General features: G+C 44.8%; 1 protein-coding gene across 1 annotated transcript in view; it reads right to left on the reverse strand.

Annotated features, from left to right (window-relative positions):
• Nucleotides 1–14,073, reverse strand: part of WDR27 (WD repeat domain 27) — a 233,870-nt gene that overhangs the window by 167,216 nt on the left and 52,581 nt on the right. Inside the window, exons 15-18 of the mRNA XM_030809982.1 lie at nt 12,576–12,697; nt 10,880–11,013; nt 9,340–9,437; nt 7,884–8,005 (exon numbers count right to left, since the gene is read on the reverse strand). Of these exons, the coding sequence (XP_030665842.1) occupies nt 7,884–8,005; nt 9,340–9,437; nt 10,880–11,013; nt 12,576–12,697 (476 nt within the window). The remainder of the gene's footprint in view (nt 1–7,883; nt 8,006–9,339; nt 9,438–10,879; nt 11,014–12,575; nt 12,698–14,073) is intronic.

The raw sequence follows: 14,073 nt of genomic DNA on the forward strand, positions 1-14,073 counted from the left end.
GAGAGGCCAGGGAGGCCTCCTGGGGAGGTGGTGGAGACTGAGCCTGGACAGTCGGAAGGGTTTGCCTGTGACTCAGGCCACAGAGCAAGAGCACAGAGTGCAGCTGGCGGATGCTCAGCTCCACCTTCTGAGAGCCCTGGGCTGAAGTGCTGGGGACCAGGCCCGACGGGGTCAATCCTGTGTCTCAGAGTCAGCCGCGTCCACTGGGCTCATCATCAGGCGGGTGCAGTCGGGAAGCCGGTGTGGAGCCTCAGCTGCTCTGTGGGGTCAGAGCTTAGGCGCCAGTGGTGCCTGCTCAGATCTCACGCTGGCACCCCCACTCCGCCTGGGGCTCTGGGGGGCATGAGGATGCCCCGTGCTCCACGTTCATGATGCTGTGACTCTGAGGACAGAGCCCGCCTCTTCTCAGCAGGTAGCGCATGTGTGTCACATAGGAGCTGGCCCTGATGCCCTCCTGTGACTGTCCAGGCCATCACAGAGGCTGACCGGGGCGTCAGAGAATGGCTGAGCCCAGCAGCCTGGGCTTCATGTGGGCCCCCAGCTTGAGACTGGGTCTGAGGCGTCACCAAGGACACTGACAGGGTCAAGGCACGAGAAGGTGGTACAGGGTCTGCATGCAGCCTCGGGCTTCTATCCTAAAAGCTGCTGGGGCCTCTGAAGAATTGAGAGTGAAGATTAAAATAACCCGAATGGGGTTCTGAAGGCACAGGTCAACAGTGGGTGGTGATAGGCAGAGACAAGCCCGTGGGGACAGCTGCTGGGGAGCAACTGCAGGCCACAGGTGGGACAGAAGACGGCAGCGCTAGGCCTCCCACACCTACACCTATGCGGATATGGGTGTCGCCTTCCTGAGGCTTTGCACATCCACAGAGGGTGAAAGAGAGGGGCCGTGCTGTGGTGAGCAGGGTGGGTGCAGAGGCACCAGCCGAGGGGTACTGCATTGCCTGTGGGGCCGGGTGCAGAACACAGCAGGCTGTGCAGGGCTCCTGCTGCCTTCTCTGGGCCACACAGTGGGTGGTGGGGGGGTCAGGCCTAGGCCCCTCCCGCTGGTGCAGCTGTCCCCTCCTCCTTCAAGGCTCAGCCCAGGACCACCTCCTGGGGAACATCTTCCCTGACCCCGCCTTGTTCAGAGGCCCCACAGACCACTTCATAAACTGAACACACCTCCTGCCTCCGACCTGGAAGGTGATCCCAAGGATGACATCACGCCGCTTTCCATACAAGTCCACACCGTGCAGCTCAGAATGCACTCACACCACGTCCGTGAGTAAGTAGATGAGGCCGTTGTTCCACAACAGAGTGCTTCTGTGCTGAAATGGTCGCCCTTCACAGCAGTGGTTTTTAGACACACAGAACCAGCCCTTCGAGAGGCCATGCGGTCATCCAACGTGTAAAACAGATAAAGGCAGAAGTCTCCCGGTGGACTGGGCATGAGGATGCTCCACTGTGGACGCCAACAGCACCACTGGGCAGTGCCTGTGCCTCCGAGGAGCTGAAAACCTGTACTCTAAAGAGTCCTCACTGTAACAGATCAGCAGCTGCCCTTCTCCTGACAGCACATTTCTCATTTCCTGCTAAGAAGAGCAGAGTTCTGACGTGAAAGGCCACAGCTGCTGTAATTCAGGACTGGCCCTCCAGCGTCGCTGTAATTCGTAATGGTCCTCCTCCATGATTTCCTCGATAACTCCTCACCATCATCATCTAATTGCTGATTTCTAACATATATTTAGAAACAACAATGTTCATTACAGTAAATTAAATGGGACAAGAATGAAATTTGATGCTTTAAGTCTTGAAAATAAATGTATTACAATCAAACTAACAAAATATACACACCTTTTTAAAAACAAATCTTAATTATGCTACAAATTCACTTCCTATATCTTCATTCTCCAAGTCAATGCTTTTTTACGGCTTGAAGTGTTGTAAAAAATCTATGATGCTTCCAACACAACATATTTTAAAAGCCAGAATAAAGCTAAATGTAAACACAGCCTCATGTGGCTCATCAAGTCTCCTCGATTATTGAAATAAAAGATAATACCCAAAAGAAGCCAAAATGACATCAGCACTAGAGGAAGAGAGGAAAAACATGCATCAGACTGTGGAGATCGTCTACATATTGGAGCGCCATTCACCATGCCTGCTGTCCTGAGGCTCCCAAGGCGAGCCAGGCCCAGTGTCTCTGTCCTCCTCCCTTGGTGGTATGCACAGGGAGCCTCCACAGTGCTCAGGCAGGTGCGGCCACGGCATGGGGTATGATGTGAAGTGTCAGGAGCTGGTTGACCTGGCCAAGACACTGGGTTCACTTGAGATAACCTGACATTTAGATGGTGAAGAGGAAGGAAAAACAGCATCCAGGCAGAGGAACCAGGCAGGCCTGGAGTCCAACTCCCAGCTCACAGCCCATGCAGAGGGAGGAGGGAGGCCCTGCACTCTGAGTCCTCATCCATCAAATGTCCTCGCTGAGCCTGTGAGAACACACAGGGAAAGGCCATGGCATTCCAGACTTGGTAAACATTAGTTCCTAGCTGTGACACTCAAAAAATTCCACACACGGACTCTGGCAAGCACCTAGGGGTGACTCAGTGCCACGGTCTGGACGTTGGTCTCCCCACAGAATTCATCAGTTGAAACCCCCCATTGCAATGGTATTAAGAGGTGCGGCCCTTAAGAAGTGATTAGGTCATGAGAGTGGAGCCTGCATGAATGGGCTGAATGCCCTTATGAGGGAGGTTTCAAGGAGTTTGTATTTCCGTTCACCACATGAGGATACATCAGGAAGGCCCCGCCACTCAAGCAGAAAGCCCTCATGAGACGCTGATCTGCCACTGCCTTGATCTCACACTTGCCAGCCTCCAGAACTGTGAGCAATAAATTTCTGTTGCTTGTAAATACCCCCGTCTAGGGCATTTTGTTAAAGCAGCCCCAACAGACTGAGACTCCACATTTGGAGCCTCATGCGCACCAGCCCAACTACAGGATTTTAAATATGAGTGGCTCTACCAGCAGGAACACAGCATGTCATGGGGAGACCAGGACACCACACGGCTTTCAGTCGAAACTTGCTGACTACATGGGAGGCTAAACAAGCTGATTCAACCTTTCTATTTCTCCATTTTATGTGCCTTTAAACTCCTCATAAAACCAAAAGTTTTATCTAACAATATGTGAGAATGGATAATGCCAGTTCAGATGCAGCCTTCTCTCATCCTTCCAGGACAGGATGGCTGTTCCCATCCCTACTCTCTGGCAGCGATTTCACATCATTTTATGGTGCTTAGAACAGTCAGCCTTTTTTACGAATGTTATTCCACCCATGACTACCACCTTGTGCCTTGTATTTCTTTGAAAACTGAAACCATATCTAACTCAGCTTCTGATCTTCTGCTGCAGGGGGAGAAATTCTTGTGCATCCATCCCTAAAACTCACAGGAGCAAAAGAATTGTGTGAGAGTAGTTGCATGTGGAACGTAAGAGTTTTCTAAAGCAGTACCGATCAGCCTCCATAAATTTATATTTTAAAAATAAGAAAAATAGCTTTCACTTAATGGACTTAGCACATGCTAAGAGATTTACATACATTTAACCCTTTAGCAGTGAAAAGCTTTATATATGCAAAAGGTTAGAAACTCTTCTATTACGAAGTTGGAACAGAGAGGAAAGGAAATAAAATTACGAGATCACACCAAATAGCATTATATCATTTTCCAAAATAATTCTCTTGAAAATACTAGAAAATTGGTTAGCTAAAGTTAAAAGAATTATCTTTACCATTATCTTAAACCTCGCATGTTATTTTTTAAGTTATAAAATAGAAAGTGTTGAAAACCTCAAAATTATATTTTGCATTTGCAACCTAAACATCTGAAACAATTTAAAACGAATTTGGGAACTAAATTGAAAAAAAATCTCAGATTGAGCTCTAATAGGCCAAGTTTTAATCTAGACCAAGTTTTATGGCTCTGTATAAATCCCAGAAAGAAAAGAACAAAAAGAGAAAGAAAATAGGGATTTATAATGGAAATGCTGACAGACCATTTTCCAAACACCAAAAATAAATTATAATTGGCTTTGCAATGACCACCTTTAATAAGAGTCATGCACAACCAATACAAAAATTAAATGAACTAAGAAATATTTTTCTAATAATTGACAATGTTTGAGACAAGAAGCAGCAAGTATCAAAAAACATGGTAAGAAATATGTTTTAAATGTAAAATTGGCCGGGCGCAGTAGCTCATGCTTGTAATCCCAGCACTCTGGGAGGCCAAGGCAGGCAGATCACCTGAGGTGAGGAGTTTGAGACCAGCCTTGCCAACATGGTGAAATCCCCTCTCTGCTAAAAATACAAAAATTAGCCAGGTGTGGTGGCCCACGCCTGTAATCCCAGCTACTTGGGAGGCTGAGGCAGGAGAATCGCTTGAATCCAGGAGGCGGAGCTTGCAGTGAGCCAAGATCACACAACTGCACTCCAGCCTGGGTGACAAGAGTGAAACTTCATCTCAAAAAATAAAAAGGAAAATTTACAACATGAAAGAAACTTCACATATAAGATTCATTTATCTTCACGACTGAAATTTTTAAACTCAAGAATGACAATATTTAAGAAATTTAGTCAATTCTCACTTAACTGTATTATCTGCAGACTCACAGACTTTAGAAAAACTGACCAGATAGACAACTACATAACATCTCAGGAGAGACTCTTCTTGTTAGCAATCTTTATCTTTAGATAAATTTTTAGACACTGCATTTTGAGAATAATACATCAACAAATTTTAAATACTATTTGTCAAACTTTAACCTCTGAAATCTTTGTGCTGACGAGTCTTTTTAAGAAACCATTTTTTCTCTAGATTTACATCTACTTTCTCATACAAAGAATTGAATCCTTTGCTTTCTGTCGGTAACAGCGAGTCACAGTTCAAATCGGCGCATGTCAAGTGAGCAGATTCCAGGTTCTAGGTACTACCAAGATCAGACACAAAGACAGCACAAACCCTAGTCTGCACTAAGGTATCTTAAAGTCAAATGTCTTTGCGTGGAAGTTTCACTCAATAAATTTAGTAGGTCAGACTTATACTTTAACATTCTACATCCAAATATTAGCTATCAATATCTCATTAAGCTGCACTTAAATTTAAAAGGAATCATAACACCTAAAAAACAAGACGGACTGACCAGGTGCAGTGGCTCACGCCTGTAATCCCAGCACTTTGGGAGGCCCAGGAGGGCAGATCACGAGGTCAGGAGTTCGAGACTAGCCTGGCCAACATGGTGAAACTCCATCTCTCCATCTCTACCAAAAATACAAAAATTAGCCAGGCGTGGTGACGCGCACCTGTAATCCCAGCTACTCGGGAGCCTGAGGCAGGAGACTCATTGGAACCCGGGAGGTGGAGGTTGCAGTGAGCCGAGATCATGGCACTGCACTCCAACCTGGGCGACAAAGCAAGACTCCATCTCAAATAAATAAATAAATAAATAAGGTGGACGTTAGGCTAACAATCATTTTAAAAGTTAATAACTCAATTATTAAATTCATTTAAAAGCCCGGAAATATATAAAATCTAGCAATCAAATCTTTCCCTAATCTTGACAGATCTTACTGCGAAATTAGTAGTATCAGATCATGGTTCTCAAATACCAACAGTGCCGCCTAGTCTCATCATAAATTACCAAACTGACTTCTTTTTCCTTCACAGCTTTCCCAGAAAGCATAGAAACATGGAGTATTACACACAACACTGATTCAACTAATTCGCACTTCCTTTGTGAAGTATGCCATTTTAATAGCCTCATAAAGAAGTTACAGAATTCTTCAAAGGGATTCCTTCATTCATCTGAGAGACCCACTGCACAGCGTTTAAAAACATGTTTGCTCTGGTTTATATGCAGGAAGAGTCTAAACAAAAAGAAAAAATGCAGAAAAATAATCTTTTCTCCAACAACTCTCCCCAAGCTGATATTTCCATGGTGTTATTCAAACCAGAAAAGCCTTCTCCTATTGAAACTTGAAATGTCCTATTAATAAACTGGGTGGTGGGGGTGGGGGTGGAAGATTAAAAGGAAGGCAAGATAAAGATGCCTATCAGAGCCTTTAAACCCTCCCTTCTCCGACCAAAGCTGCCCACAGGGCGGGCACAGAGGTCGGCTTCGCTTCCGCAGGCAGCCTCCCCAGGCATCTTCCTGGCCTCCAAAGCTCTGACTACCCCACACTGCCAAGTCCCTGGATCTGCCTCTCTGAAGAGCCATCCAGACTGACATGTAGGGAGACCATCTTCCTAGACACGGAGCCTCTGAATCCCAGGGTCTCTCATGCTGCACCCATTAAAAGTCTTCTGTGGCCCTGACACCTCCAATTCCCCTTTATCCAGAAAAGATGCAGGAACAAATCTGCTTCAGTGTAATTTAACTTAAAAGGCCAGAATCTTTGCTCTTTCCGATTTGAACTGATTAAAAAACTTTAGGCCGGGCGCGGTGGCTCACGCCTGTAATCCCAGCACTTTGGGAGGCCGAGGCGGGCGGATCACAAAGTCAGGAGATCAAGACCATCCTGGTTAACATGGTGAAACCCCGTCTCTACTAAAAATACAAAAAATTAGCCGGGCGAGGTGGCGGGCACCTGTAGTCCCAGCTACTCGGGAGGCTGAGGCAGGAGAATGGCAGTGAACTCCGGGAGGCGGAGCCTGCAGTGAGCCGAGATCGCACCACTGCACTCCAGCCTGGGCGACAGCAAGACTCCGTCTCAAAAAAAAAAACAAAAAACAAAAAAAACTTCATAGATAATCCAACCATATCTGTCCTATTAAACAGAAATTTAAAGACTCAAAATGTGGGCCGGGTGCGGTGGCTCACACCTGTAATCCCTGCACTATGGGAGACCGAGGCAGGCTGATCACGAGGTCAGGAGTTCGAGACCAGCCTGACCAACATGGTGAAACTCCGTCTCTACTAAAAATACAAAAAAAATTAGCCGGGTGTGGTGGCGCATGCCTGTAATCCCAGCTACTCAGGAGACTGAGGCAGGAGAATCGCTTGAACCCAAGAAGCAGAGGTTGCAGTGAGCCGAGATAGTGCCACTGCACTCCCGCCTGGGTGACAGAGCGAGACTCTGTCTCAAAAGAAAAAAAAAAAAAGAAAAAAAATGCAAAATATGTTAACCTGTGGATAACAAAATCTGTTTAACCAACATTGCAATACTTCACTTAGCAAAATGATACCCTGAATCATGATATAAATGCCAGACGCGTCGTAAGTTAAATCCTTGACTTGGAAAACCTTTCCAGGCATATCAACAACCAAAATTGCAGTTTTAGTCCTAAGAAATACAGTTTTGCTCCCAAGACTTAGAGGCCCTCTTGGGTAGTAACCAAGTGTCTTTTGAACCGTACAGCTATCGGGCAATGAACTCATCAGATGTTTCTCCTGTAATGCCAACCCTTTAACCCACCGCTGTGGATATTTGTAAACTTTGTCTCCGTCAAAACAGACTGGCTGTATCCAACAGCCTCCACCTTCAAAAAAAGCTACTGATTTAGCAAGGCTGCCCCAGTTCATAGAACCTACGTGTCTACCATGCAATCCATTATTGCTTAACATATACAACCCTATCAAGTTTTATGTGACAATGTTTTACTAGTAAAATCTTAATATGGGCCCATAAAATAGTCAAACACAAACGTACAAAACTTAACATTCAACATGATACTAAAATATCTCCTAGGGTCAAACATCAAGGCTTTGAATAATTTAATGATCAATAAAAATTAACACTGAATTTGGTAGCAAACACTTATAAAATGGCATCATACATTTGTATCTGTTAAATGCTTTAAGCACATAGTTTTACGGATGATATATGTTATCCAAAAACTTACCTTATTTTGGCAGATCTGATGGACAGGCCGCGAGTGGGCTTCCGCTATCACCGCTGCACTGCAGCCGGCATTGAGGTCGAACACTTCCACGGTCCTGTTCCGGCCAGCTGTGAGTACGATGTCTGCGATAATCCAGTTAGGGAGCTCCTCTCAACACTCTTACCCATGGGGAAGGGACAGTTCCCTCTCTTTTACTAATAAAAACTTTGGAACATTAGAAGACTCATGAATGGACGACTAGTTAAGAACTTCTGAAATGCCGCCGGAAAAGTCCTGAGTCCAGTCCAGCCCCACCCCATCTGGCCCAGGCATTGGCAAGAGCAGGTGGGCGGCGGTGGAGGGGGCTGCTTAGGAAAAGGGAGACCACCATAGTGCCTATTTTGAGGTGTGAGTTCCAGCTTTAGATACGTGGTGTTTGAGATGTCCATGAAACACCCAAATCGGATGTCAAATAATTGAATATGTAGATACTGCACTCAGCAGAAAGCACTGAACTAAGATTAGACAGACCCACAGAGTGGGTGACAGCACCTGGGGCAGGCTTCACGATGGGAGACACAACCCAGACAGTGCCATGTCAGCAGGTGACTGCTTCATAAACGTGACCTATGAGGAGCAATGTATACATTTAGGGCTCGTGTGACCACCAACACTCCCCAAGCCTCAATGCTCAGCCCTGAATGCTGTAGTAATGAGTATATGTGGTGGGAACCCAGGTGCACTGGAGTCAAGAGACCCGTTATGCTGGTGTTAGCATTGGATTACCTTGTATTCCAGAAACCATCGTTTAAGCTAGAATAATCCTAATGACATATTTCTTATTTCTGCTAGGTATTTTAACACCTATTCTAGCATGAAATTACCACATTTCTAATGAAAACATACTACAACCTCCTAACACTTTATTTTAGTTCAACTACAAAACCCTCCAATAGAGTTCAACTTAGATTGAACTTTGAGTAAATTAAAACTTTATACAATGAATTCCTAAAGATCTGGAGCTTTTCCCCTAAATAAATTAAAATCAACTTTGAAAACTAAAAGCAATGGTGTTAGCCATAAAAATCTCAAAAATTAAAGTTCTAGGATTCCATTTCATATTATTTTGAACAGCAATAGCTATGAGTTTTGCCAGCTCTGCAGATGAGACAGAATGACTAAATTACTAGACATTAGGCAACAAAGTCCAGAGCAGAACAGCCAGGTCAGCCCACCTGCTGGATGGCATGAACTGTATGGCACTCAAGTTTCTTGTTCCTTTGAAGCCCTTTCTCAATATTGAGATGAATTATTACACGTACAATTAACATAAAGATGGCGAGCTCCATGAGAAGGGTCCCTGCATTCCCGGAGCCCCACACAATGCCTGACACTCATGAGATGCTCAGCACACGCCTCTGCCAGAGGAATGACACTCAGGGCGTAAAACCCTACCAGGATCTGGGAGAAAGGATACGGGAATAAAAGTCGTTGACTGCTGATAAGCTGGTCATGTCTACTGCACCCGTCGTGGAGAGCCTGCAAATCAGCTTGGACTTGCTCTTCTGTTTATATCTGGAAGAGAAAATCAAGATGATCAATCTTTTTGCTTTCCTTCCACTACAACTAAATATCTTATTTTTAAAAACATTAAACATGAAAAGAAAGTTTTCATATCACTTTAAAAGTCACATTTTATGATACTGAGGGGAAAAGTGAATTAGCTACCTTGATTTTTCTTCAGGAAAAAAAAAAATGTTTTTCTATTAACATCTAATTATTTGTGGTGATTTTTGACATACAAAAGATCCCCCACCCCGTCCTCCTTCTTCAGTCTGTGGTCAAATGCACCAGCCTTTTTCTATAGGGTATTTCTGTGTATGCTTAGAAAAACCTGCCCATCTCCCACTACATATAACTGAACACATGCCTCAGCTTCACTGCCTCCCAAAACCCAACTGAAGTGGCTGCAAAGTGATCTCTAAGAGAAAGTCCCACAAGATCAGAAAGAGGAGGCAGGAACAAGAAGAGAAGCTGCCAACCCTCAGGGGCAAAGGGCTGTGCCAGTCGAGACAGGAACCCTGTGACGTGAGGTGACTTGTGAAGCTCCCTCCCAATAAGTAAAAATAAACTTTAGGCCAGGTGTGGTGGCTCACGCCTATAATCCCAGCACTTTGGGAGGCCGAGGCAGGCAGATCACGAGGTCAGGAGTTCGAGACCAGCCTGGCAAACATAGTGAAACCCCGTCTCTACTAAAAATACAAAAAAAATAGCCGGACCCTTGGCAGGTCCCAACCCAACGTCCCTCCATGAAAGAAGCAGGCAGACGCAGTGCCCATTCCGACAGCCGGGCACCCACCCCAATTAACAAACTGAAGGCACACATCTCAGAAACATAATTTTGATTAAGAAACGTGTGCTCATGTTACACTCAAAAAAAATAAAATGACATGAATACACAGAGATACAGCAAAAATATAAAACTACGACCAAGAAGCAAATATATCAATCTCAAAAGGAGGAAAAAGGGAAGAGGACAGGACTGGGAGACAGGTTCCTAATTCCCTCTGTAATATTTTATTTCTTTAAAAATTCTGGAAAACAAAGATAGTGAAATGTTAATACTTGTCCAAGCTAGGTGTAGCTAAGAAGATATGTATTATTCCCCATATATATGTATACATTTGAAACGGTTCATAATTTAACTTTATATTATCAATAGTATTTGTCCCACATAACATCACTTCAATATGCTGCAGAGCCGAGATGATAATTGAGGATTTTCAAATCCCCCAAATTCTCGGATTCCATCATGCCAAAGGCCCCGCGCATAGTAATACAAAGGAAGGTTTAAAATGCATAGGATCTGGACAATTCCCTCTCATCAAGAGTTTGGTGATATGAGGTCATTATTAAATTTGGGGCAACATTTTAAAATGTAAGTAACTTTCAACATCACATTATTGAAACAGCTTCCTGTGATCTAAAAATAATGCACAGGGCGGAGGGGTGCCTACCTCTTAATCTCATCTTTGCAAGTGTCGATGTGATATTTCAGTAGCTGAAATTCAGGGCCAGAAGATAATAATATAAAGGCATCTATATAATAAAACTGTGCAGACTGTATAGGTTTAGAAAACATGTCTTTGCCCTGTAATGCAAATCAGTAATTATTGTCAATATAATAAATGTTAACAAAAACACTATTGCTCTAAACATAAAATTCTTCTTTTTTTTTTTTTTTTGAGACGGAGTCTTGCTCTGTCGCCCAGGCTGGAGTGCGGTGGTGCAATCTCGGCTCACTGCAAGCTCCGCCTCCTGGGTTCACGCCATTCTCCTCCTCAGCCTCTCCAAGTAGCTGGGACTACAGGCGCCCGCCACCACGCCCGGCTAATTTTTTGTATTTTTAGTAGAGACGGGGTTTCACCGTGGTCTCGATCTCCTGACCTCGTGATCCGCCTGCCTCAGCCTCCCAAAGTGCTGGGATTACAAGCGTGAGCCACCGCGCCCGGCCTTCTTCTTAAAACTCAACATCTATTTGTTCTAAATGTGTACATAAACTTTGTTAGACCCAATCAACAATTTTTGTTTCTGCCTACTACTTCTGAAAGGTATCATATGATTAAAATTTTACTGTAATGAATGCTTTGAATTCCAGTCATTTAACAACTTTAAAAGAAAATCGAAACTCAGCAGTAAACATACTAAGTACCAAAGATTTTATTAAAGCTGAAATTCAAAATGTTTTAAAATGTAGTTCTGAGGTGTCTGCTCTCAAATTTAGAACTCACAACCATGTTACGACACAGAGCAAGCTGACGGCATCCACAGCTCTCAGCAAACTCCTTCCTGAAGCTGCTGCCAAACGCTTCACCTTTAGAGAGGCCCTAGGTCTTCCTTAATTGACACTTTCTTTTTTGTCTTTCTCAAATTCAATCCCCTTCCTATAAAGGATCCATAGAAAATAAATGCCAACATCTTTGAAAATTAGAATGCTTTTTATGTTATGTTCTTTGCAAGTTGCCTGCTCATAATTTCATGATTTGAAGGTGAGTTTCCTACCATTGCCTTTTCTTTCCTAGTCATAAGGTTATCATCTTCCTGTCTCTCCTTTCCTGTTCTGCTCCCAAATGATCTCCCATAAGTTCATCAAAACAAGTCACTCCTCTCCCTAAAATATACTTCCCCCACGTAATAGCCCCTTGGCCATTACTGCTATCTGGACTATGAAATCACATTGAATCAATATTTAAAATTCTTCAAACGTTTCAGTATTAATCATGTGGCATTCGCAGACCATAACAAACATAAGGATAGATTTAACCATATGAATGTATGCACGTACGTGGCAAGTATGTAAGTGTGTGCATGTGTATGCATCTATATGCGTGTGCCTATTGCATGCGTGTGAATATGTGGCAAGTATGTAAGTGTGCATATGTGTATGCATCTATATGCGTGTGCCTACTGCATGCGTGTGTGCCTATTGCATGTGTGTGAACATATACATGTAGACACACATTTAGGAAACTAATCAATAACTGTTATTGCATTGAAGCAATAACTTTTAATCAATAACTTTCATTGCATTAAAGCAAACTCTTGGCTTATGTCCCTTTCTTCATCTCCTGTTAAGGTAAAAGAATGAGACTTTTGAGAAGCTCTCAGCTCCTTTGGAAATGGCTGCCCATGGCAGAGATGACTGTCCATTACCAGAAGCAGTGCGAGCTCTGCCCCACGAGCCGACCACACCCGCAGGGTCCCGTCCCGGGCCGCAGACAGCAGCCACCTCCGGTCCTGGCTCCAGCACACGGCGTTCACCGCCCCGTCGTGACCTAACAGGAATGACCAGAGAAGGTTACCATTTCTACTATTAATAACAGTTTTGACTGAGTGCGACTTATCTGGTACTTTCATACAACACAACTGGAACAGCATTTTTCAAGTAATTAGGGGTGCGCCAGGAGTCTTCTCCTCGCCACAGTGAGGCTGCAGAGCCTGAGGCGGGGTGCACCATCTCCCTTCAGTAGAGACTCAATGTGGCTTCTGAAGGCAGTTGCTCTAAAGCCTCATGTTCCATTTTTTCAACTTTTATTTTAGATTCAGGAGGTGCAGGTGTGGGTTTGTTAGCAGCGTGTACTGCGTGGTGCTGGGTACTGTGTGGTGCTGGGTACTGCGTGGTGCTGGGTACTGCATGGTGCTGGGTACTGCGTGGTGCTGGGGTTTGGGGTGTGACCGAATGCCTTGGCCAGGCAGTGTGGAGCGTGTACTGCGTGGTGCTGGGTACTGTGTGGTGCTGGGTACTGCGTGGTGCTGGGTACTGCGTGGTGCTGGGTACTGCGTGGTGCTGGGTACTGCGTGGTGCTGGGTACTGGTGGTGCTGGGTACTGCTGGTGGGTACTGCGTGTGCTGGGTACTGCGTGGTGCTGGGTACTGTGTGGTGCTGGGGTTTGGGGTGTGACCGAATGCCTCGGCCAGGCAGTGTAAAACCTCGCATTTCTTAAACTAAGAAGTTCAACTTTATGTGTGTATCTGTGAGTGTATGTTTTCAGAGAAGAACATGATAACATTTAGTATTATGAACTACTGTATAGAAATCTGTGGACTCCATGATAATGTATCAGTATGTTAAAGAACTGCTGTCAACATTGAAGAAAAAAGTGAAGAAAAAAAAAAAAATCCCTGAGCACACACATATAAGTCGATCATTTGTTGTGACAGATTTGAAAAGTTTTGTCTAAACTCACAATGGCTGCTTGGATGCTGATTTCTGAGAGCGCCAACTGGTCTTCAGGTGTCTGAATATCGGCAGTGTATGCCTCTCTGATATTAAACTAAGGTAGGCAATGAGGCAAACAGCGTTTATTTCGTACACCTGTAAGACCTTTTCTGTCCACTCCCCACCTCATCCTACTCCCAGCCTAACCCTGGGGCCCAGGCCCTGAGCACGTGCTGGTTTCTGGACCTGTCTTGCCTCATAACCCCTAGAACAGCTGTCAGGCCAGGAGGCATCTTCAAACAGTCTCTCAGCTGCCACCACCTGACAGTTCTAAGAAGCGGCGGAGACAGAGGAAAGGAGAAAGCAAAGACGACCAGGGATGCGCTTCTTCTCAGAGGTCGGCCCTGGAGCGAAAGCCAGATGTGTGGCATGGTGAGCAGGGCGAGAGGGGACGAGCTGGGGAGGTGAGGGCAAGGAGAGGCCACGCCCAGC

Source organism: Nomascus leucogenys, chromosome 3 (genome assembly GCF_006542625.1).
Source record: "Nomascus leucogenys isolate Asia chromosome 3, Asia_NLE_v1, whole genome shotgun sequence".
Classification (NCBI taxonomy): Eukaryota; Metazoa; Chordata; class Mammalia; order Primates; family Hylobatidae; genus Nomascus; species Nomascus leucogenys.